Source organism: Stegostoma tigrinum, chromosome 7 (assembly GCF_030684315.1).
Source record: "Stegostoma tigrinum isolate sSteTig4 chromosome 7, sSteTig4.hap1, whole genome shotgun sequence".
In the NCBI taxonomy this organism is placed as follows: Eukaryota; Metazoa; Chordata; class Chondrichthyes; order Orectolobiformes; family Stegostomatidae; genus Stegostoma; species Stegostoma tigrinum.
In genome coordinates this window covers 108,199,844-108,226,456 of record NC_081360.1, presented here as the reverse complement: position 1 = coordinate 108,226,456, position 26,613 = coordinate 108,199,844, and the positions used below count along the sequence as shown (strand labels likewise).

General features: G+C 45.8%; 1 protein-coding gene across 1 annotated transcript in view; it reads left to right on the top strand.

The window, feature by feature from the left end:
* xrcc5 (X-ray repair complementing defective repair in Chinese hamster cells 5) overlaps positions 1 to 26,613 on the top strand; it is a 296,785-nt gene that overhangs the window by 109,600 nt on the left and 160,572 nt on the right. The window contains exon 6 of the mRNA XM_059647633.1: positions 12,940 to 13,119. Within this exon, the coding sequence (XP_059503616.1) occupies positions 12,940 to 13,119 (180 nt within the window). The remainder of the gene's footprint in view (positions 1 to 12,939; positions 13,120 to 26,613) is intronic.

Here is a 26,613-nt window from a genome sequence, read left to right as displayed (position 1 = left end):
CTTTACATTTTGTAGAAACACCTTCTGGAAGTCCAAATACAACGCATCTGCTGGTTTCCCTTGATCAATCTGGCCAAGACTTCCTCATAAAACTAATAAATTAGTTAGACACGATTTCCTTTTCATGAAGTCATGTTGACTCTGCTTGAGTTGGTTATGATTTTCTAAATTTTCTCCTTTACTTGCTTAATAGTTGATTACACTTCCATCACATTTCCAACAATATTATCACTGGACTGTTAATCCAGAGACCCAGATAATGTTCTGGGGTCCTGGGTTCAGATCCCACCATGGCAGATGGTGGAATTTGAATTCAATAAATATCTGGAATTAAGAGTCTAATGATGACTGTGAATCCATTCTTGATTGTTGGAAAAAACCATCTGGTTCACTAATGCCCTTTAGGGAAGGAAACTGCTACCCTTACCTGGTCTGGCCTACATTTGACTCCAGACCCACAGCAATGTGCTTGACTCTTAACTGCTCTCTGGGCAGTTAGGGATGAGCAGTTGATGCTGTCTGGCCAGCGATGCCCTCGCCCAGTGAATGAATAAAGAATAAAGAAAAAAAGACATCAGATTAATCAGCCTATAGTTACCCGCTTTTTGCCTCCATTTTCTTTTAAATAGGAATGTTACATTAGCAGTTTTCCCATCCTCTAGTACTTCTCCAGAATTGAAGAATTTTAGGAAAAATTTACTGTCTCTGTAACTACATCTTTTAGGATTCAAGGATGCAGGCCATCAGGACCTGCTTTCAGCACCGTTAGTTTGTCTAATACTACTTCTTTAATGATGGTAATGGCACCTAATTCCTCCCAAATATTCTTTAATATTAATGTAATACTTGAAATATCTTCTGTTGTTGACCAGACCAGACCAGTCAATATGTGTTAAGAAGATAGTCTAGATCCCAACATTTTCTTATTTTAAAGGAAAATGTGATGTGCTGCAATTTGATCGTCAAACTACTCGATGTTAAACAAAGCACAATTTAATCATACACTATGGTAAAAAAAAGACAAAAATAAGAAATAAATTTGCTTAGCTGTAACTCTGATGGAATGCTTAACAAAATAGTAGATGCTGTTACTATCACTAATTAACTGTTCCAACATAGTGACATCCAATAAACACATCCTTAGTAAAAGGCAATTTCAGAAAATAGATTGTCTCACATGCAGTTGCCCAATCCAGGAGAAAAGAACAATTATGAGAAAGAGAGAAAACTGCAATTTTCAGTTGTAGCAAAGAGAAATATTGCAGCTTTTCACAACCCTGGCAGCTTTTCACAACCCCAGCAGCTTCTGCTACTAAAAGCTAAAACAAATGCGGCAGCACTGTGACTCAGTGGTTAGTATTGCTGCCTCACAACGCCAGGAACCTGCTTTTAATTCCAGTCTCAGGCATCTGTGTAGAGTTTGCACAATCTCCCCATGTTTATCTGAGTTTCTGCTGGTGCTTTGGTTTCTTCCCACAATCCAAACATGTACATTTTAGGTGGATTGACCATGCTAAATTGCCTATAATGTCCAGGATTTGTAGGCGAGGTGGATTAAATTGGGAAATGTAGGATTACAGGGATAGGGTGGATGCTGTTCAGAGGGTCGGTGTGGACCCAAAGGGCCAATTTGCCTGCTCCCAAACTGTATGGATTCTGTGAGGATGATTCTAAAGGTCTTGGTTCTAAAGGAGTTTGACCACACCCATTCAGGCTGCTTCTATTGTTCCAAGTTTGAAAAAGGAAATTTCAAGGCCTCCCAAGTTGTTTACTGGCTTTCCAACTAGGCAGCTTGGTACCTCTGTCTTAAAACCTCCCTTGTTTCAAAAAAGGACAAAATGACCATTTTAACGTCGTAGTATTGTCATACTTCCACTGTAAAGACTGATGCAAAATATATGTTTAAATCCCCTGCCAGCAGTGGAGAACTTTCAAAGCAATTTTTCAAAGTGCTCAGCAAATGTATATTCCAATGAAAAGGAAGGACTGTAAGAAAAGGGGTAACCTGCCATGGGTGTCTAAGGAAATAAAGGAGTCTATCAAATTGAAAGAGAAGGCATACAAAGTGGCCAAAAACAGCATGAAACTAGAAGTATGGGAAAACTTTAAAGGTCAACAGAAAGCTACAAAAAGAGCTATAAGGAAGACCAAGATAGAACATGAGAAAAAACTAGCTCTGAATATAAAGACAGATAGCAAAAGTTTCTATAAACATATAAAAAGAAAAAGAGTGGCTAAAGTAAACGTTGGCCCTTTAGAGGATGAGAAGGGGAATTTAGTTAGGGGATATGATGAAATGGTCAAGGCATTGAACAGGTATTTTGTATCGGTCTTCGCTGTGGAGGACACTAATAACATGCCAGTAATTGACAAAGAGACGAAGGTAAATGAGGACCTGGAAACAATCATTATTACAGAAGAGGTAGTGTTAGGCAAGCTAATGGAGCTAAGGATTGATAAGTCTCCTGGCCCTAATGGAATGCATCCCAGGGTACTAAAAGAGATGGTGGGAGAAATAGCAGGTGCACTGGCAGTAATTTTCCAAAATTCGCTAGACTCTGGGGCAGTCCCAGCAGATTGGAAAGTGGAAAATGTGACGCCACAGTTTAAAAAAGGAGGTAGACAAAAGATGGGGAATTATAGACTGCTCAGCTTAACCTTTGTAGTGGGGAAGATGCTCGAGTCTAATATCAAGGAAGAAATAGCAAGACATTGCGACAGAAATTGTCCTGTTCGGCAGATGCAGCAAGGGTTCATGAAGGGCAGGTCATGCTTGACAAATATTTTGGAATTCTATGAAGACGTTACGAGCAAGGTGAACAATGGGGACCCAGTAGATGTGGTATACCTAGATTTCCAAAAGGTCTTTAACAAGGTGCTGCACAAGAAGCTGCTGCATGAGATAAGGATGCATGGCGTTAGGGGTACAGTATAAGCATGGATAGAGGATTGGTTGACAAACAGGAAGTGAAGAGTGGGGATAAATGCGTGCTATTCTGGCTGGTAATCAGTGACTAGTGGTGTGCCTCAGGGATTGGTGTTGGGACCGCAATTATTTACAATTTTTATAGATGATTCGGAGATGGGGACCACGTGTAGGGTGTCAAAGTTTTCAGATGACACTAAGATGAGTGGCAGAGCAAAGTGCGCAGAGGACTGTGAAACTTTGCTAAGGAACATAGATACATTGAGTGAGTGGGCAAAGGTCTGGCAGATGGAATACAATGTAAATAAATGTGAAGTCACACATTTTGGTAGGAGTAATAGTAAAGCCTTTTATTCATATATAAAGAGCAAGAGGGTAACTAGAGAAAGGATTGGCCCACTTAAGGACAAAGAAGGAAGGTTATGCACTGAGTCAGAGAAAATGGGCAACATTCTTAACGAGTACTTTGCATCGGTATTCACCAAGGAGAGGGACATGACGGATGTTGAGGTTAGGGATAGATGTTTGCTTAGTCTAGGTCAAGTTGACATAAGGAAGGAGGAGGTGTTAGGTATCGTAAAAGACATTAAGGTGGACAAGTCCCCAGGTCCAGATGGGATCTATCCCAGGTTGCTGAGGGAAGCAAGAGAGGAAATAGCCGGGGCCCTAACAGATATCTTTGCAGTGTCCTTAGACACGGGTGAGGTCCCAGAGGACTGGAGACTTGCTAATGTTGTCCCCTTGTTTAAAAAGGGCAGCAAGGATAATTCAGGTAATTATCAACAGGTGAGCCTGACGTCAGTGGTAGGGAAGCTACTGGAGAAGATACTGAGGGATAGGATCTATTCCCATTTGGAAGAAAATGGGCTGATCGGTGATAGGCAACATGGTTTTGTACAGGGAAGGTCATGTCTTACCAACCTAATAGAATTCTTTGAGGATGAGGGAAAGGCTGTAGATGTCATATACGTGGACTTCAGTCAGGCATTCGATAAGGTTCCCCATGGCAGGCTGATGGAGAAAGTGAAGTCACATGGAGTCCAGAGTGTGCTAGCTAGATGGATAAAAAACTGGCTAGGCAACAGGAGACAGAGGGTAGTAGTAGAAGGGAGTTTCTCAAATTGTGTAACCAGTGGTGTTCCACAGGGATCTGTGCTGGGACCACTGTTGTTTGTGATATATGTACATGATCTGGAGGAAGGTGTAGGTGGTCTGATCAGCAAGTTTGCTGATGACACTAAGATTGGTGGAGTAACTGATAGTGAAGGGGACTGTCAGAGATTACAGCAAAATATAGATAGACTGGAGAGTTGGGCAGATAAATGGCAGATGGAGTTCAATCCGGGCAAATGCGAGGTGATGCATTTTGGAAGATCAAATTCAAGGGCGAACTATACAGTAAATGGAAAAGTTCTAGGGAAAATTGATGAACAGAGAGATCTGGGTGTTCAGGTCCATTGTTCCCTGAAGGTGACAACGTAGGTCAATAGGATGGTCAAGAAGACGTATGGCATGCTTTCCTTCATTGGGCGGGGTATTGAGTACAAGAGTTGGCAGGTCATGTTTCAGTTGTATAGGACTTTGGTTCGGCCACATTTGGAGTACTGTGTGCAGTTCTGGTTGCCACATTACCAAAAGGATGTGGACGCTTTGAAGACGGCGCAGAGGAGGTTCACCAGGATGTTGCCTGGTATGGAGGGTGCTAGCTATGAAAAGAAGTTGAGTAGATTAGGATTATTTTCATTAGAAAGACAGAGATTGAGGGGGGATCTGATTGAGGTCTACAAAATCATGAGGGGTATAGACAGTGTGGATAGCAAAAAGCTTTTTCCCAGAGTGAGGGACTCAATTGCTAGAGGTAATGAGTTCAAAGTGAGAGGAGGAAAGTTTAAGGGAGATATGCGTGGAAAGTTCTTTACACAGAGGGTGGTGGGTGCCTGGAACTCATTGCCTGCGGAGGTGGTAGACGCAGACACGTTGGCGTCTTTGAAGGTATATTTGGACAGGTACATGGATGGACAGGGAGCAAATGGACACAGACAGTTAGAAAATAGATGACAGGTTAGACGGAGGATCTTGATCGCTGCAGGCTTGGAGGGCCGAAGGGCCTTTTCCTGTGCTGTAGGTTTCTTTGTTTAAAAGGGATTATTACTTGAAAGGTAAAAAGTTGCAGCATGCACCTCTGTAGAGGCACTTGGTTGTCCATGAATCACAGAAGGTTGGTCTACAAGTACAACAAGTAATTAGGAAGGCAAATGGAATTTTGTCCTTCATTGTGAGGCCACACCTGGAGTACCGTGTGCAGTTTTGGTCTCCTTGCTTGAGGAAAGATGTACTGGCACTGGAGGGGGTGCAGAGGAGGTTCACTAGGTTGATTCCGGAGTAGAGTGGGTTGGAACATGAGGAGATACTGAGTAGATTGGGATTATATTCATTGGAATCCAGAAGATTGAAGGGTGATCTAATAGAAACGTATAAAATTATGAAGGGAATAGATAAGATAGAAGTAGAGAGGATGTTTTCACTGGCAGGTGAAGCTCGGACAAGAGGGCAATAGCCTCAAGATTAGAGGGTCCAGATTTAGGACTGAATTGAGAAGGAACTTCTTCGCCCAGAGGGTTGTTAATCTGTGGAATTCCTTGCCCAGTGAAGTAGTTGACGCTACTTCAGTAAACGTTTTTAAAGCTAAGGTAGATTTTTATTGAAAAATAAAGGAATTAAGGGAAATGCTGAGAACACGAGTAAGTGGATCTAAGTCCACGAAAAGATCAGCCATGATCTTATTGAATGGCAGAACAGGCCCAAAGGGCCGAATGGCCTACTCTTGCTCCTAGTTCTTATGTTCTTATGTTATGTTCTTACTATTTCCATGTGCCTATCCAAGAGTCGCTTAAAAGTCTCTAAATTATCTGACTCCACTACTGTTGCCGGCAACGCATTCCACATGCCCACCACTCTCTTTATGAAGAACCTACCTCTGATATTTCTCCTATACCTTCCTCCAATCACATTAAAATTATGTCCTCTCATAATAGTCATTTCTGCCCTGGGAAAAAGTCTCTGACTATCCTCTCTGTCTATGCCTTTCACCATCTTGTACACCTCTATCAAGTTACCTCTCATTCTTTTTCACGCCAATGGGGAAAGCCCTAGCTCCCTCAACCTTTCCTCATAAGACCTGCCGTCCAGTCCAGGCAGTATCCTGGTAATCTCCTCTGCACCCTCTCTAAAGCTTCCACATCTTTTCTATAATGAGGCGACCAGAACTGAACACAATATTCCAAGTGTGGTCTAACCAGGGTTTTATAGAGCTGCAGCATAACCACGCGGCTCTTAAACTTAATTCCCCTGCCAATGAAAGCCAATGCACCATATGCCTTCTTTACAACCCTATCAACTTGGGTCGCAACTTTGAAGGATCTACGGACTTGGACCCCAAGATCTCTCTGTTCCTCCAGACTGCCAAGAATTCTGCCTTTAACCATGTATTCTGCATTCAAATTCGACCATCCGAAATGTATCACTTCACATTTTTCTGGGTTGAGTTCCATCTGCCACTTTTTTGCCCTTCTGTGCATCCTGTCAATGTCCCATTGCAACCTGCAACAGCCCTCTACACTATCCACAACTCCACCAACCTTCGTGTCATCGGCAAACTGACTAACCCACCTTTTCACTTCCTCACCCAAGTCATTTATAAAGACCACAATGAGCAGAAGTCCCAGAACAGATCCCTGCGGAACACCACTGGTCACCAAGCCCCAGGCTGAATACTTTCCATTAGTCTCAGCCTTCGGGTTATTAGTGTCTTTGACCTCCTTTTATGTTTTTCTTTCAACTTAATACTGTTTTTAACTTCTTCAGAGGTAGTAGGAACTGCAGATGCTGGAGAATCTGAGATAACAAGGTTTAGGGCTGGATGAACACAGGCCAAGCAGCATTATAGGAGCAGGAAAGCTGATGTTTCGGGCCTAGACCCTTTTTTTGAAGAAGGGTCTAGGCCCGAAACATCAGCTTTCCTGCTCCTATGATGCTGCTTGGCATGCTGTGTTCATCCAGCTCGACACCTTGTTATCTCACTGTTCCTAACTTGTTTGGTTAGCTATGGTTGTTTTACCCCTCTCTTAAAAATCCTTTCTTCTTAACTGGGTTTTGATTTTGCTGAAAGCTATAAGTTAGCTCCTTCAGTGTCTGCTGCTGCTTGCTTACTGTAATTACTGCTAATCTATCCGTCTCATTTACTTTGGCTAACACTATGCTCATTTCATTGCAGTACCCTTTAATTAAATTAATCACAATAGTTTCCAATTCAACTAAATATTATATTGGACAAATTATTACGTTGCATCATGTCAAGGGGATCTTTTACTCTGAGATCATTTATTATATCTACCTCATTTCCCATTACGAGATCGACAGTAGCCTCCCCACCTGTTGGCTCTATTTTGGGAGGTGATGGTCCAGTGGCATTATCAGTTGACTGTTAATTCAGAGACCCTGGCAATGTCCTAAGGTTCCTGATTCAAATAATGCTGTTGCGATGGTGGAATTTCAAATCAATAAATACCTGTAATCAGGATTCTAATGATAACATAGAAGAGAGAACATTACAGCACAGTACAGGTCCTTCGGCCCTCAATGTTGTGCCGACCTGCCATACCAATCTGAAGCCCATCTAACCTACACTATTCCATCTAGGGTGGATAGGAAGAGCCTTTATCCTAGGATGGTGACGGCGAGCACGAGGGGGCATAGCTTTAAATTGAGGGGAGAAAGATATAGGACAGATGTCAGAGATAGTTTCTTTACTCAGAGAGTAGTAAGGGAATGGAACGCTTTGCCTGCAACGGCAGTAGATTCGCCAACTTTAAGTACACTTAAGTCGTCATTGGACAAGCATACGGATGAACATGGAAGTGTGTAGGTAAGATGGGCTTCAGATTGGTACGACAGGTTGGCACAACATAGTGGGCCGAAGGGCCTGTACTGTGCTGTTATGTTCTATGTAATCTTACCATTAGCCCAGTACCTTGCATTCCGGTTACTCCTACCAAAGTGCATCACCTCACACTTGTCGGCATTAAACTCCATTTGCCACCTCTCAGCCCAGCTCTGCAGCTTACCTATGTCTCTCTGTAACCTACAACATCCTTCGTCACTATCCACAACTCCACCGACCTGAGCGTCGTCTGCAAATTTACTAACCCATCCTTCTACACCCTCATCCAGGTCATTTATAAAAATGACAAACAGCAGTGGACCCAACACCGACCCTTGTGGTACACCACTCGTAACTGGACTCCAGGATGAACATTTCCCATCAACTACCATCCTCTGTCTTCTTTCAGCAAGCCAATTTCTGATCCAAACTGCTATATCTCCCACAATCCCATTCCTCTGCATTTTGTACAATAGCCTACTGTGGGGAACCTTATTGAACACCTTGCTGAAATCCATATACACCACATCAACCGGTTTACTCTCATCTACCTGTTTGGTCACCTTCTCAAAGAACTCAATAAGGTTTGTGAGGCATGACCTACCCTTCACAAAACCGTGCTGACTATCCCTGATCAAATTATTCTTTTCGACATGATTATAAATCCTATCTCTTATAACCTTTTCCAACACTTTAATAACCAGTGAAGTAAGGCTCACTGGTCTGTAATTACCAGGGTTGTCTATACTCCCCTTCTTGAACAGGGGAACCACATTTGCTATCCTCCAGTCTTCTGGCACTATTCCTGTAGACAATGACGAGTTAAAGATCAATGCCAAAGGCTCGGTAATCTCCTCCCTGGCTTCCCAGAGGATCCTAGGATAAATCCCATCTAGCCCAGGGACTTATCTATTTTCACACTTTGTACGATTTCTAATACCTCTTCCTTGTGAACCTCAATCCTATTTAGTCTAGTAGCCTGTATCTCAGTATTCTCCTCAACAATATTGTCACTTACTAGAGTGAATTCTGTTGAAAAATATTCATTTAGTGCTTCCCCTATCCGCTCTGACTCCACACACAACTTCCCACTGCTGTCCTTGATTGGCCCTAATCTTACTTTCGTCATTCTTTTATTCCTTATATACCTATAGAAATCCTTAAGGTTTACCCTGATCCTATCTGCCAACAACTTCTCATGTCTCCTCCTGGCTCTTCTGAGCTCTCTATTTCTTTAGGTCTTTACTGGCTACCTTGTAACCCTCAAGTGCCCTAATTGAGCCTTCACATCTCGTCCTAACATAAGCCGCCTTCTTCCTCTTGACCAGAGATTCCACCTCTTTCGTAAACCACGGCTCCCATGCTCTACAGCTTCCTCCCTGCCTGACAGGTACATACTTATCTAGGACACACAGGAGCTTTTCCTTGAAAAAGCTCCACATTTCTAATGTGCCCATCCCCTGCAGTTTCCTTCCCCATCCTATGCTCCCTAAATCTTGCCTAATCTCATCGTAATTGCCTTTCCCCCAGCTATAACTCATGCCCAGTGGTATACACTTATCCCTTTCCATCACTAAAGTAAACATAACAGAATTGTGATCGCTATCACCAAAATGTTCACCTACTTCCAAATCTAACGCCTGGCCGGGCTCATTACCCAGTACCAAATCTAATGTGGCTTCGCCCCTTGTTGGCCTGTCTACATAACCATGAAACCATTGTCAATTGTCAGGGGAAAGAAAATGCATCTAGTTCACTGACATCCTATAGGGAAGAAAACTGCCAATGTGTCACCCAGTACAGTGAGCTTTTAATTTCTGCACTTATCAAATACGTTCTGAATATCGAAATACAATATATCCACTGATTCCCTTTATCCACAGCACAAGTTACTTCTTCAAAGAACTCCAGTAAATTAAACAAACACGATTTCCCTTTAATGAAACCATGTTGGTTCTGCCTGATCACCTTGAATTTGTCCAAGTGTCCTTAATCATCTTAATAATAGCTTGGAACATTTTTTTTGTGATACATGTTACGTAACTGGCAAGTAGTTTCCTGCTTTCTGGGTCATCCCTTTTTGAACAATGGAGTGATAATATATTCTATATATTATATAGAATGTATGTGTGTGTATATATATATATATATATATATATATATATATTCCATATTATATAATATATTTTCTAATCTAAAAACACATTTTCCAAGTCTATGTGTTTTTGAATTATCTCTACTTCTTGAAAGACCCTGGGATGAAATTCATCAGAACCCAGTGACCTGTTCTTGCAACCATGTTCTGTGCTCCTTCCCTGATAATTATAATTTGCTTGAATTTCTCCCTCCCTTTCAATTCTTGGTTTACAGCTATTTCCAGAAAGTGACTTTCTATCTAGAACATAGAACATAGAACATTACAGTACAGTACAGGCTCTTTGGCCCTCGATGTTGTGCCACCCTGTCATACCGAACTCAAGCCCATCTAACCTACACTATTCCATGTACGTCCATATGCTTGTCCAATGACGACTTAAATGTACCTAAAGATGGCGAATCTACTCCCGTTGGAGGCAAAGCGTTCCATTCCCTTACTACTCTCTGAGTAAAGAAACTACCTCTGACATCTGTCCTATATCTTTCACCCCTCAATTTAAAGCAATGCCCCCTTGTGCTCGCTGTCACCATCCTAGGAAAAAGGCTCTCCCTATCCACCCTATCTAACCCTCTGATTATTTTATATGTTTCAATTAAGTCACCTGTCAACCTTCTTCTCTCTAATGAAAACAGCCTCAAGTCCCTCAGACATCCCTCGTAAGACCTTCCCTCCATACGAGGCAACATCCTAGTATCTCTCCTCTGCACCCTTTCCAAAGCTTCCACATCCTTCTTATAATGCGGTGACCAGAACTGTAAACAATACTCCAAGTGCGGCCGCATCAGAGTTTTGTACAGCTTCACCATAACCTCTTGGTTCCGGAACTTGATCCCTCTATTAATAAAAGCTGCAACACTGTACGCCTTCTTAACAGCCGTGTCAACCTGGGTGGCAACTTTCAAGGATCTGTGTATGTGGACACCAGAATCTCTCTGCTCATCTACACTGCTAAGAATCTTACCATTAGCCCAGTACTTTGCATTCCGGTTACCTCTACCAAAATGCATCACCTCACACTTGTCTGCATTAAACTCCATTTGCCACCTCTCAGCCCAACTCTGCAGCTTATCTATGTCTCTCTGCAACCTGCAGCATCCTTCGTCACTATCCACAACTCCACCGACCTTTGTGTCGTCTGCAAATTTACTAACCCATCCTTCTACGCCCTCATCCAGGTCATTTATAAAAATGACGAACAGCAGTGGACCCAACACCGACCCTTGCGGTACACCACTAGTAACTGGACTCCAGGATGAACATTTCCCATCAACTACCACCCTATGTCTTCTTTCAGCAAGCCAATTTCTGATCCAAACTGCTATATCTCCCACAATTCCATTTCTCCGCATTTTGTACAATAGCCTATTGTGGAGAACCTTATTGAACGCCTTGCTGAAATCCATATACACCACATCAACCGGTTTACTCTCATCTACCTGTTTGGTCACCTTCTCAAAGAACTCAATAAGGTTTGTGAGTCACGCCCTTCCCTTCACAAAACCGTGCTGACTATCCCTAATCAATTTATTCTTTTCTAGATGAGTATAAATCCTATCCCTTATAACATTTTCTAACACTTTACCAACAACTGAGGTAAGGCTCACTGTTCTATAATTACCAGGGTTCTCTCTACTCCCCTTCTTGAACAGGGGAACCACATCTGCTATCCTCCAGTCATCTGACACTATTCCTGTAGACAATGACGAGTTAAAGATCAATGCCAAAGGCTCGGCAATCTCCTCCCTGGCTTCCCAGAGGATCCGAGGATAAATCTCATCCGGCCCAGGGGACTTATCTTTCTTCACCTTCTGAAGGATTTCTAATACCTCTTCTGTGTGAACCTCAATCCCACCTAGTCTAGTAGCCTGTATCTCAGTATTCTCCTCGACAAGATTGTCATTTTCTAGAGTGAATACTATTGTAAAATATTCATTTAGCGCTTCCCATATCTCATCTGACTCCACACACAACTTACCACTACTATCCTTGATTGTGCCTAATCTTTCTTTCGTCATTCTTTTATTCCTTAAATACCTATAGAAAGCCTTCGGGTTTACCCTGATCCTATCCGCCAACAACTTCTAATGTCTCCTCCTGGCTCTTCTGAGCTCTCTCTTTAGGTCTTTCCTCGCTACCTCCTAGCCCTCAAGTGCCCTAACTGAGCCTTCACATCTCATCTCAACATAAGCCTTCTTCTTCCGCTTGACCAGAGATTCCACCTCCTTCGTAAACCACGGGGCCCGCACTCTACATCTTCCTCCCTGCCTGACAGGTACATATATATCTACATACTTATGTAGGACACACAGGAGCTTTTCCTTGAATAAGCTCCACATTTCTCAGGTGCCCATCCCCTGCAGTTTCCTTCCCCATCCTATGCTCCCTAAATCTTGCCTAATCTCATCGTAATTGCCTTTCCCCCAGCTATAAATCTTGCCCAGTGGTATACACCTATCCCTTTCCATCACTAAAGTAAACATAACAGAATTGAGATCGCTATCACCAAAGTGCTCACCTACTTCCAAATCTAACACCTGTCCGGGTCATTACCCAGTAACAAATCCAATGTGGCTTCACCCGTTGTTGGCCTATCTACATACTGTGTTGGGAAGCCCTCCTGCACACTCTGGACAAAAACTGACCCATCTATAGTACTCATTTTTCATTTCAAATTCCAACGCACATTTTCTACAGGACAAATACTTTAACTCTTTTTTGAGGTATTTGAGGGAACTTTTCCTGTCTGTTTTTTATGTCTTCGCCTGGATTATCTACCTTGGTCTACTTAAGAGGTTACAAATACCGGAATTCATTGAATTAGCTTTACCACAGTAGCAAATTTTCCTTCGGGCAGCAAATGAATTGTTAATAACAAATCTGTACTATAAAGTATGTTCTAAATCTATTTCCGTCCAGCTTGCCTTTTCAGCTGAACACCACCAGTATCGGAGATGGAGGAGATGCTGTAGAAAGACATTGGAAAACTTCACCAAGAAAAGAGCTGACTGCACAACAGAAAGAGGGATTACGAATGGTCAGGAAAGTGATGCTGTCCTTGGATGAAGTGGGCGGTTTAGATGAAGTCTTCACTTTCAGGTGAGGAAAGTTCCAATTTGGAAAAGATTATCAAAAACGAATATTGGATAATAGGGAGAGTCAAGAGAATTTATAATGAGGATTAAGGGTATGGCAGTGAAACTAAACAAATATTCGTACTTGACTTCGCTGAAGTATCAGGTGTAAATGAGGAACTGCAAGATACTGATAGTACTTTATAAAAAGTCCTAAAGAAATTAATGGGATTTATAGTAGATCAACTACTCAGCAAGGATATAGGAGCCAAGTGAGAATAACAGAGAAAAATTCAAGGATTTGCCAAATACTTGGAGACTGGCAAGTTATGAGGTGATGAGAGAGAAATGTAACCCGATTAAGAGTTACTGTGCATTTATGTGAATGTGTGGTGTACAGTAAATAAGATTGGGGAATTTTGAGTACACATTACCACATGGAACCACAATGTGGCAACAACAGATGCTTGGCACAAGGTGTTTAAAAAAGATTAGAAGGGTAGTGGGCTGTCAGTATTGGTGAAGGAGAGCATTGTTGTTTTGGAAAGAGAGGCTGTCTGAGAGGCTGCAAACGTAGAAGAAATTTGAATGGAGGTGAGGAACATAAATCTTACAATTATGTAGTCTTAAAGACCATCATTGAATGCCTAAAGTGTGTAAATAGCCATTCGGCCCATCAAGTCCACACCACTCCTCCAAGGAGCATCCCACCCAGATCTACTCACCAGTGAGAAGGACATTGACGTTCGTGAGGACAACGTGAAACAGGCAGACATGCTCTAACAGGTTGATGTTAGGAAGGAGGATGTGCTAGAAATTTTGAAAAACATGAGGATTGATAAGTCCCCTGGATAGATGGGATATACCCAAGGTTTCTATGAGAAGTGAGGGAAAAGATTGCTGCACCTTTGGCGATGACCTTTGATCTTTGTGTCCTCACTGTGCACTGGAGTAGTATCAAATGATTGGAGGGTGGCAAATGTCATCCCCTTGTTCAAGAAACGGAATAGGGATAATCCTGGGAATTATAGACCAGTCAGTTTTACTTCTGTGGTGGGGTGGGCAAATTATTGGAGAGGATTTAAAGGGATGGTATTTATGATTCGGGGAGATGATGGCCCAGTGGTATTATCACTGGACTATTAATCCAGAGACACAAATAGTGTTCTTGGGACCCGGGTTCAAATCCTGCCACTGCAGCTGGTGGAATTTGAATTCAATAAAAATATCTGGAATTAAGAATTTAGTGATGACCATGAAACTATAGTCGATTGTCGGAAAAGCCCATCTGGTTCACTCATGTCCTTTAGGGAAGGAAATTGCCATCCTTACCTCATCTGGCCTACATGTTACATCAATGTGGTTGATTCTTAACTGCCGTCTGGGCAATTGGGGATGGACAATAAATGCTGTCTGGCCAGTGATGCCCTCATCTCATGAATGAATAAAGAAAAAATACTTTCGAAAGGCACAGTTTGATTAGAAATAGTCAGCACAGCTTTCTGAGGGGCTGGTCATGCTTCACAAGCCTTATTGAATTTTTTGAGAATGTGACAAAACACATTGATGAAGGCAGAGCAGTGGATGTGGCGTATATGGATTTTAGCAAGGTACTTGATAAGGAACCCCATGGTAGGCTCATTCAGAAAGTAAGGAGGCATGGGATTCACGGAAATTTGACTGACTGGATACAAAACTGGCTGCCCAAGAGAAGACAGGGGATGGTAGTAGCACCCACCACTCTCTGTGTAAAAAAACCTACTTCTGACATGTCCCTCATACCTTCCTCCAATAATCCTAGAATTATGCCCCCTCGTGCTAGTCATTTCTGCACCAGGAAAGAAGTCTCTTTCTATCTCCTTCCCAAAATCCACAAACCTGCCTGCCCTGGCCGACCCATCGTCTCAGCCTGCTCCTGCCCCACCGAACTCATCTCCACCTATCTGGACTCCATTTTCTCCCCTTTGGTCGAGGAACTCCCTACCTACGTCCGTGACACCACCCACGCCCTCCACCTCCTCCAGGACTTCCAATTCCCTGGCCCCCAACACCTCATCTTCAGCATGGACGTCCAGTCCCTATACACCTGCATTCCGCATGCAGATGGCCTCAAGGCCCTCCGCTTCTTCCTGTCCCGCAGGCCCGACCAGTCCCCCTCCACCGACACCCTCATCCGCCTAGCCGAACTCGTCCTCACCCTCAACAACTTCTCTTTTGACTCCTCCCACTTCCTACAGACTATGGGGGTGGCCATGGGCACCCGCATGGGCCCCAGCTATGCCTGCCTCTTTGTAGGTTACATGGAACAGTCCCTCTTCCGCACCTACACAGGCCCCAAACCCCACCTCTTCCTCCGGTACATTGATGACTGTATCGGCGCCGCCTCTTGCTCCCCAGAGGAGCTCGAACAGTTCATCCACTTCACCAACACCTTCCACCCCAACCTTCAGTTCACCTGGGCCATCTCCAGCACATCCCTCACCTTCCTGGACCTCTCAGTCTCCATCTCAGGCAACCAGCTTGTAACTGATGTCCATTTCAAGCCCACCAACTCCCACAGCTACCGAGAATACACCTCCTCCCACCCACCCTCCTGCAAAAATTCCATCCCCTATTCCCAATTGCTCCGCCTCCGCCGCATCTGCTCCCACGATGAGGCATTCCACTCCCGCACATCCCAGATGTCCAAGTTCTTCAAGGACCGCAACTTTCCCCCCACAGTGGTCGAGAACGCCCTTGATCGCGACTCCCGCATTTCCTGCAATACATCCCTCACACCCCACCCCCGACACAACCGCCCAAAGAGGATCCCCCTCGTTCTCACACACCACCCCACCAACCTCCGGATACAACGCATCATCCTCCGACACTTCCGCCATCTACAATCCGACCCCACCACCCAAGACATTTTTCCATCCCCACCCCTGTCTGCTTTCCGGAGAGACCACTCTCTCCGTGACTCCCTTGTTCGCTCCACACTGCCCTCCAACCCCACCACACCCGGCACCTTCCCCTGCAACCGCAGGAAATGCTACATTTGCCCCCACACCTCCTCCCTCACCCCTATCCCAGGCCCCAAGATGACTTTCCACATTAAGCAGAAGTTCACCTGCACATCTGCCAATGTGGTATACTGCATCCACTGTACCCGGTGTGGCATCCTCTACATTGGGGAAACCAAGCAGAGGCTTGGGGACCGCTTTGCAGAACACCTCCGCTCGGCTCGCAATAAACAACTGCACCTCCCAGTCGCAAACCATTTCCACTCCCCCTCCCATTCTTTAGATGACATGTCCATCATGGGCCTCCTGCACTGCCACAATGATGCCACCCGAAGGTTGCAGGAACAGCAACTCATATTCCGCTTGGGAACCCTGCAGCCTAATGGTATCAATGTGGACTTCACCAGTTTCAAAATCTCCCCTTCCCCCACCGCATCCCTAAACCAGCCCAGTTCGTCCCCTCCCCCCACTGCACCACACAACCAGCCCAGCTCTTCCCCTCCACCCACTGCATCCCAAAACCAGTCCAACCTGTCTCTGCCTCCCTAACCTGTTCTTCCTCTCACCCATCCCTTCCTCCCACCCCAAGCCGCACCCCCATCTACCTACTAACCTCATCCCACCTCCTTGACCTGTCCGTCTTCCCTGGACTGACCTATCCCCTCCCTACCTCCCCACCTATACTCTCTCCACCTATCTTCTTTTCTCTCCATCTTCGGTCCGCCTCCCCCTCTCTCCCTATTTATTCCAGAACCCTCACCCCATCCCCCTCTCTGATGAAGGGTCTAGGCCCGAAACGTCAGCTTTTGTGCTCCTGAGATGCTGCTTGGCCTGCTGTGTTCATCCAGCCTCACATTTTATTATCTTGGGTTCTTAAACTTATTTCCCCTGCCAATGAAAGCCAACACACCATATACCCTGTGTATACACCATATACCTTCTTTACAACTCAATCAACTTGGGTGGCAACTTTGAAGGATCTATGGATGTGAACCCCAAGATCCCTCTGTTCCTCCACACTGCTGAGAATCCTGCCATACTATTACTTCTCATTCAGAAAGATAGGAGTCAATGGATTAAGGGAAATTTGGCTGCCTGGATACAAATTAGCTGTCCAATCGAAGTCAGAGTGTGGTAGTACACAGAAAGTATTCAGCCGGGAGACCTGTGACCAGTGGTTAGATTAGATTTCCTACAGTGTGGAAACAGCCCCTTTGGCCCAACAAGTCCACACCGCCCCTTGGAGTATCCTACCCAGACCCATCACCCTATAACCCACACATCCATGAACACTACGGGCAATTTAGCATGGCCGATAAACCTAGCCTGCACATCTTTGGACTGTGGGAGGAAACCGGAGCACTGTATTCTGCATTCGAATTTGACCTTATGAAATGAAATCATTTCACACTTTTCTGGGTTGAATTCCATCTGCCACTTTTTTGCGCAGCTCTGCATTCTGTCATTGTCCCTTTCCAACCTACAACAGCCCTCCACACTATCCATAACCCCACCAACGTTCGTGCCATCTGCAAACTTACTAACCCACCTTTTCACTTCCTCATCCAAGTCATTTATAAAGATCACAGAGAGCAGAGGTCCCAGAACAGATCCATGCGGCACAGTGGCTCAGTGGTTGGCACTGCAGCCTCACAGCACCAGGGACCTGGGTTCGATTCCAGCCTCGGGTGACTGTGTGGAGTTTGCACATCCTCGTGTCTGCATGGGTTTCCACCGGGTGCTCCGGTTTCCTCCCACAGTCCAAAGATGTGCAGGCTAGGTTTATCGGCCATGCTAAATTGCCCGTAGTGTTCATGGATGTGTGGGTTATAGGGTGATGGGTCCGCTCCAAGGGGCGGTGTGGACTTGTTGGGCCAAAGGGCCTGTTTCCACACTGTAGGAAATCTAATCTAACCACTGGTCACAGGTCTCCCGGCTGAATACTTTCTGTGCACTACCACACTCTGACTTGGATTGGACAGCTAATTTGTATCCAGGCAGCCAAATTTCCCTTAATCCATTGACTCCTATCTTTCTGAATGAGAAGTAATAGTAATAGAGGGAAACGGGCTGTGTAGAGGTGAAAGATTTTTACTTCAGAAAAGCGTATGTCAGCAGAGTCTTCGTGGGCCAATAGGCCTGTTCCTTTGCTGTATGTTCTTTGACATGAATCAGATATTGGGTTGTGACAGAATACAGTGATCCTTGCATGCTAAGTTTGAGGATGATGGTGGAGAATGAGGAGTAACAATTCCGAGTAAGAAAAATCAGTTGGCAGAGAGCTAATTTCAGTGGAGTAAAATGGAGCTTGGCAGGATTGACTGGAATGCGACTTTGACAGGAATAACTAACTGAAATGCATGGCAGGTGCAGTATAATGTGGATAAATGTGAGGCTATCCACTTTGGTAGTAAAAACAGGATGGCAGATTATTAGAGATAATGGGAACTGCAGATGCTGGAGATTCCAAGATAATAAAATGTGAGGCTGGATGAACACAGCAGGCCAAGCAGCATCTCAGGAGCACAAAAGCTGACGTTTCGGGCCTAGACCCTTCATCAGAGAGGGGGATGGGGGGAGGGAACTGGAATAAATAGGGAGAGAGGGGGAGGCGGACCGAAGATGGAGAGTAAAGAAGATAGGTGGAGAGAGTGTAGGTGGGGAGGTAGGGAGGGGATAGGTCAGTCCAGGGAAGACGGACAGGTCAAGGAGGTGGGATGAGGTTAGTAGGTAGCGGGGGGTGCGGCTTGGGGTGGGAGGAAGGGATGGGTGAGAGGAAGAACCGGTTAGGGAGGCAGAGACAGGTTGGACTGGTTTTGGGATGCAGTGGGTGGGGGGGAAGAGCTGGGCTGGTTGTGTGGTGCAGTGGGGGGAGGGGACGAACTGGGCTGGTTGAGGGATGCAGTAGGGGAAGGGGAGATTTTGAAACTGGTGAAGTCCACATTGATACCATTAGGCTGCAGGGTTCCCAGGCGGAATATGAGTTGCTGTTCCTGCAACCTTCGGGTGGCATCATTGTGGCAGTGCAGGAGGCCCATGATGGACATGTCATCAAGAGAATGGGAGGGGGAGTGGAAATGGTTTGCGACTGGGAGGTGCAGTTGTTTTTTGCGAACTGAGCGGAGGTGTTCTGCAAAGCGGTCCCCAAGCCTCCGCTTGGTTTCCCCAATGTAGAGGAAGCCGCACCGGGTACAGTGGATGCAGTATACCACATTGGCAGATGTGCAGGTGAACCTCTGCTTGATGTGGAATGTCATCTTGGGGCCTGGGATGGGGGTGAGGGAGGAGGTGTGGGGACAAGTGTAGCATTTCCTGCGGTTGCAGGGGAAGGTGCCGGGTGTGGTGGGGTTGGAGGGCAGTGTGGAGCGAACAAGGGAGTCACGGAGAGAGTGGTCTCTCCGGAAAGCTGACAGGGGAGGGGATGGAAAAATGTCTTGGGTGGTGGGGTCGGATTGTAAATGGCGGAAGTGTCGGAGGATAATGCGTTGTATCCGGAGGTTGGTAGGGTGGTGTGTGAGAACGAGGGGGATCCTCTTGGGGCGGTTGTGGCGGGGGCGGGGTGTGAGGGATGTGTCGCGGGAAATGCGGGAGACGCGGTCAAGGGCGTTCTCGATCACCGTGGGGGGAAAGTTGCGGTCCTTAATGAACTTGGACATCTGGGATGTGCGGGAGTGGAATGTCTTGTCGTGGGAGCAGATGCGGCGGAGGCGGAGGAATTGGGAATAGGGGATGGAATTTTTGCAGGAGGGTGGGTGGGAGGAGGTGTATTCTAGGTAGCTGTGGGAGTCGGTGGGCTTGAAATGGACATCAGTTACAAGCTGGTTCCCTGAGATGGAGACTGAGAGGTCCAGGAAGGTGAGTGATGTGCTGGAGATGGCCCAGGTGAACTGAAGGTTGGGGTGGAAGGTGTTGGTGAAGTGGATGAACTGTTCGAGCTCCTCTGGGGAGCAAGAGGCGGCGCCAATACAGTCATCAATGTACCGGAGGAAGAGGTGGGGTTTGGGGCCTGTGTCGGTGCGGAAGAGGGACTGTTCCACGTAACCTACAAAGAGGCAGGCATAGCTGGGGCCCATGCGGGTGCCCATGGCCACCCCCTTAGTCTGTAGGAAGTGGGAGGAGTCAAAAGAGAAGTTGTTGAGTGTGAGGACGAGTTCAGCTAGGCGGATGAGAGTGTCGGTGGAGGGGGACTGGTCGGGCCTGCGGGACAGGAAGAAGCGGAGGGCCTTGAGGCCATCTCCATGCGGAATGCAGGTGTACAGGGACTGGACGTCCATGGTGATTATGAGGTGTTGGGGGCCAGGGAATTGGAAGTCCTGGAGGAGGTGGAGGGCGTGGGTCTGAATTAGTGTAAATTGAGAGAGTGAAAGTGCAACATGACCCTAATCTTGCTACAGTTGCTGGTGCTAAGCATGCAGGTGGGAATAAAGATGGATGGTATGTTAGCCTTCACAATAAGAGGTTTCAAGCACAAGAGAAGGGATGCCTTGCTGCAAATATACAGGGCATTGGTGAGACTACACCTGGAACATTGCATGCAGTTTCAGTTTCCTTCTGTGAAGAGGGATGTACTTGCTATTGGGAATGTAACAAAGGTTTACCAAACTGATTCCAGGGATGGCAGGACATTGTTTTTATTCATTCATTTATCAGATATGGGCATCTCTGGTTGGCCAGCATTTATTGTTCATCCGGGGTTGCCCTTGAGAAGGTGTTTGTGAGTTGCCTTCTTGAACCGCTGCCGTCCACCTGCAATGGATTGACTCACAATGCCATTACGGAGAGAATTCCAGGATGTTGACCCACTGACAGGGAAGGAATGGCAATATTCATTAGAAAAAAAGAACAGTACAGCAGAGGACAGGCCTTTTGGCCATGATGTTGTGCCGAACTTTTACCCTAAACATAAGGTCTACCTAACCTCCACCGCTACCTTATATACTATTACCATATATTTCCAAGTCAGGATGGTGAGTGGTTTGGAGGGAAACTTGAAGCGGGGACTCCCATGTATCTGCTGCGGAGGCTTGGGGACCACTTTGCAGAACGCCTCCGCTCGGTTCGCAATAAACAACTGCACCTCCCAGTAGCGAACCATTTTAACTCCCCCTCCCATTTCCTCAGATGACATGTCCATCATGGGCCTCCTGCAGTGCCACAGTGATGCCACCCGAAGGTTGCAGGAACAGCAACTCATATTCCGCTTGGGAACCCTGCAGCCCAATGGTGTCAACGTGGACTTCACAAGCTTCAAAATCTCCCCTTCCCCCACTGCATCCCAAAACCAGCCCAGCTTGTCCCCGCCTCCCTAACCTGTTCTTCCTCTCACCTATCCCTTCCTCCCACCTCAAGCCGCACCTCCATTTCCTACCTACTAACCTCATCCTGCCTCCTTGACCTGTCCGTCTTCCCTGGACTGACCTATCCCCTCCCTACCTCCCCACCTATACTCTCCTCTCCACCTATCTTCTATTCCCTCCATCTTCGGTCCGCCTCCCCCCAGAACCCTCTCCCCATCCCCCTCTCTGATGAAGGGTCTAGGACCAAAACGTCAGCTTTTGTGCTCCTGAGATGCTGCTTGGCCTGCTGTGTTCACCCAGCTTCATACTTTGTTATCTTGGATTCTCCAGCATCTGCAGTTCCCATTATCTCTATTGCTAAGCAGTTGCTGCTTGATACCACTATTGATGATTCCTTCATCACTTTACTGATGATCGAGAGTAAACTGATGGGGTGGCAATCAACTGGGTTGCATTTGTCCTGCTTTTTGTATACAGGACATACCTGGACAATTATCCACATTGCTGGGTAGACACCAGTGTTGTAACTGTACTGGAGTAGCTTAGCTTAGGGAGTGGCAAGTTCTGGAGCACAAGTCTACAGTACTAGTGCTGGAATGTTGGCAGGGCCCATAGCCTTTGCAGTATCCAGTGTCTCCAACCGTCTCTTGATATCACTTGGAGTAAATTTGAATTGGCTGCAGACTGGTAGCAGTCATGCTGGGGGGGGACCACTGGAGGAGGCCGAGATAGATCATCGACTTGTCACTTCTGGCTACAGATTGCTGCAAATACCTCAGCGTTATCTTTTGCACCGACGTGCTGGGCTCTTCCATCATTGTGGATAGAGATATTTGTGGAGCCGCCTCCTCCTCAAGTGAATCATAGAGTTTACAACATGGAAAGAGACCTTTGGCCCAGATTGGTCCATGCTGACCATGGTTTCCACTCAGCAAGCTCCAATTCCCGGCGTTTGGTCAGTATTCCTCTAAACCCTTCTTATCCATGTACCTTTACAAGTTTTTTTTTAAATGTTGCCATTGAACCTGACCCAACCACTTTTTCTGGCAACCCATTCCATATGAGCACCACTCTGTGTGTGAAGAAGTTGCTCCTCAGGTCTTTCTTAAATCTTCCCCTCTCACCTGAAACCTATGCCCTCTTGTTTCCATTTCCCCTATCCTGGGGAAAAACAACTATATGCATTCATCCTATCTATGCACCTCATGGTTTTGTACACCTGAATAAGGCCAGCCCTCATTCTCCTATGTTCCAAGGAATAGAGACCTTTCTTGGCCAACCTCTTCCTCTAACTCAGGCCTACTTATCCTGATAATATCCTCGTAAGTGTTCTTTGCACACTTTCCAGTTTAACTGTGTCTTTCCTGTAACAAGGTGACCAAAACTGTACACAATTCCCCAAGTGTGGCCTCACCGACAACTTATATAACTGTAACATAACGGCCCAACCCCTATACTCAATGCCTCGACCAATGTAGGCCAACTTGCTAAATGCCTTCTTCACCACCCAGTCCACCTGTGATGCTGCTTTCAAAAGCTGTGTACTTGTACTCCTAGGCCCTAGATCCCTCTATTCCACAACACTCCCAAGGAACTTATCATCAACTTAATAAATCCTACCTTGATTTTACTTTTCACAACAGAAAATGTTCAACATGGTGGCCAGTTATGAATGGTGTACCACAATGATCTGTTCTGGGTCCTCTACTATTTGTGATTCTTGTAAATGATTTGGATGAAGGAGTGGAAGGTTGGATTAGCAAGTTCGCAGACGATACAGTGCGGAGGGCTGTTCTAGGTTACAAAGGGACATTGATAGGATGCAGAGCTGGGCTGAGAAGTGGCATAGAACATAGAACATTACAGCACAGTGCAGGCCCTTCGGCCCTCGATGTTGTGCCGACCTGTCATACCGATCTCAAGCCCATCTAACCTACACTATTCCATGTACGTCCATATGCTTGTCCAATGACGAACTTAAATGTGCCTAAAGTTGGCGAATCTACTACCGTTGTAGGCAAAGCGTTCCATTCCCTTACTAGATGGACTGGCAGATGGACTTTAACCCTGAAAACTGTGAGGTGATTCATTTTGGAAGGAAAAACTTGAAAGCAGAACACAGGGTTAATGGAAGGATTCTTGGCATTGTGGAAGAGCAGAGGGAACTTGGTGTTCATGTCCACAGTTCGCTGAAAGCTGCCATCTAAGTGGAGAGAGTTGTTAAGAAGGCGTATGGTATGTTAGCTTTCATTATAACTCCCTATGGTAGGCTGATGGAGAAAGTGAAGTCGCATGGGGTCCAGGTGTACTAGCAAGATGGATAGAGAACTGGCTGGGCAACAGGAGACACAGAGTTGTAGTGGAGGGGAGTTTCTCAAAATGGAGAACTGTGACCAGTGGTGTTCCACAGGGATCCATGTTAGGACCACTGTTGTTTGTGATATACATAAATGATCTGGAGGAAGGTATAGATGATCTGATTAGCAAGTTTGCAGATGACTCTAACATTGGTGGTGTAGCAGATACTGAAGGGGACTGTCGGAGAATGCGGCCCTACAAGCCTGCACCAATCCAGATCCTCTATCTGAACCTGTCACCTATTTTCCAAGGATCTGTATCCCTCTGCTCCCTGCCCATTCATGTATCTGTCTAGATACATCTTAAGAGAGGCTAACATGTCTGCCGCTACCACCTCTACCGGCAACGCATTCCAGGAGCCCACCACCCTCTGCATAAAAAACTTTCCACGCATATCTCCCTTAAACTTTTCCCTCTCACTTTGAAATCGTGACTTCTAGTAATTAAGACCCCACTCTGGGGAAAAAGCTTCTTGCTATCCACCCTGTCTATACCCCTCATGATTTTGTAGACCTCAATCAGGTCCCTCCTCAAACTCCGTCTTTCTAATGTAAATAATCCTAATCTACTCAACCTTTCTTCAAAGCTAGCGCTTTCCATACCACGCAATATCCTGGTGAACCTCCTCTGCACCCTTTCCAAAGCATCCATATCCCTTTGGTGATGTGGTGTCCAGAACTGTACACAGTATTCCAAATGTGGTTGAACCAAAGTCCTATACACCCGTAACATGACCTGCCGACTCTTCTACTCAGTACCCCGTCCGATGAATGAAAGCATGCTGTATGCCGCCTTGACCACTCTATCGACCTGGGTTGCCACCTTCAAGGTACAATGGACCCGAACACCCAGATCTCTCAGAGCATCAATTTTCCCCGGGCTTTTCCATTTACCGTATAGTTCTCTCTTGAATTGGATCTTCCAAAATGAATCACATCGCATTTGCCTGGATTGAACTCTATCTGCCATTACTCCACCCAACTCTCCAATCTATCTATGTTCTGCTGCATTCGTCGACCGTCCCCTTCACTATCTGCTATTCCACCAATCTTAATGTCATCTGAAAACTTGCTGATTAGACCGTCTATACATTCCTCCAGATCATTTTATGTATATCATTTATGTTTCTCATTCTTGGTCACGTGTGGCAAATTCCATCATGTCCAGGCCTTTCACACTCTGGGTGGCCCAGTCAATAAAGGGCAAATTAAAATTCCCAACCAATACTACTCTGTTATTCCTACAGGTAACTGCAATCTCTCTACACGTCAACTGTTCTCGTAGCTGATGGCTACTTGTGGGTCCATTATACAGTCCCAACTGATTGACCAGCCCCTTCTTGTTTCTCAGTTTAAACATATGGTCTCACTTGACAACCCCTTAAGAATATCCTGTCTAAACACTGTTGTTATGTTCTCCCTTACAAAAAAGGCAACTCTTGCTCCTTGCTTGTACTTCTGTATCCAGGAACATTGAACTGCCAGTCATTGAATGATAGAATCCCTACAGTGTGGAAACAGGCCCCTTGGCCCAACAAGTCCACATCAACCCTTGGAGCATCCCACACAGACCCATCCCCCCATAACCTGCCTAATCGAACATCCCTGAACACTATGGGCAATTTAGCATGGCCAATCCACTTAGCCTGCCTGTCTTCAGATTGCGTGAGGAAACTGGAAGTACCTAGAGAAAACTCAGAGACACGGAGAGAATGTGCAAACTCCACACAGACAGTCGCCCAAGGGTGGAATTGAACCTGGGACCCTGGTGCTATGAGGCTGCAGTGCTAACCACTGAGCCCTTCTCCTGCCCTTCTCTCAACCATTTTTCTGTTATGGTTATAATATTCCAGTCCCAGAGCCAATCCATTTTCTGAGCTCAGCTGCCTTACCAGTCAAGCCTCATGTGTTAAAATAAATGCACTTTAAACCAGAAGTCTTTTCCCTCCCTTTACTGTGCCCTAGCTATCCTGAACAATAAACTGGTTCTTGGTGACTAATTAATTTTCCCCTGCCTTCTTGATGGCTCCTCTGTTATTCAGAGTCCCACCCCCTCTGCAAAACTAGTTTAAGCCCTCCCGGCTAACTCTAGCAGAATTGGACCCCCTCCAGTTCAACCCAACCCGTCCCTCTTCTACAGGTCAATTCTACCTTAAAACAGATCCCAATGATCCTAAAACTGAAAACTCTGCCCCCTACAACATCCCCTCAGCCACGCACTCATCTGGCCTGTCTGTCAATTTATATCCTCACTAGTACGTGGTGGTGGGAGTAATCCAAAGATTATAATGCTTGAGGTCCTGCTTTTTAAATTTTTACCTCACTCCCTATACTCACTTTGCAGGACCCCGTCTCTTTGTCTACCTATGTGATTTGTACCAACGTGCACAATGACCCCTGGTTGTTCACCCTCCCTCTGCAGAATGTTCTGCAACTGCTCAGAGACATCCTTGACCTTGGTACCCATAAGGCAACGCACCTTCCTGGTAACTGTTCTGTGGCCACAGAATCCCCTGTCTGTTCCCCTCACAGTTGACTCAGCAGCGGTATCATTCCATCTGAATGCACCCTTTCCCTCTAAGCCTCAGCGCCGGTCACAGTGCCACTGACCTGACTGCAACTGCTAGCCCCTGAAAGATCATTTCAGCCTCGTCCTCCTTCCCTCCCCCATTTCTGAAGAAGGGTCTAAGCCCGAAACATCAACCTTCCTGCTCCTCTGATGCTGCTTGGCCTGCTGTGTATATCCAGCTGTACACCTTGTTATCTCAGCCTTATCTTTTGCACTGATGTGCTGGGCTCTTTCACCACTGAGGGTGGGGATATTTGTGGGCCCTTTTCCTCCACTGTGTTGTTTAATGTCCAC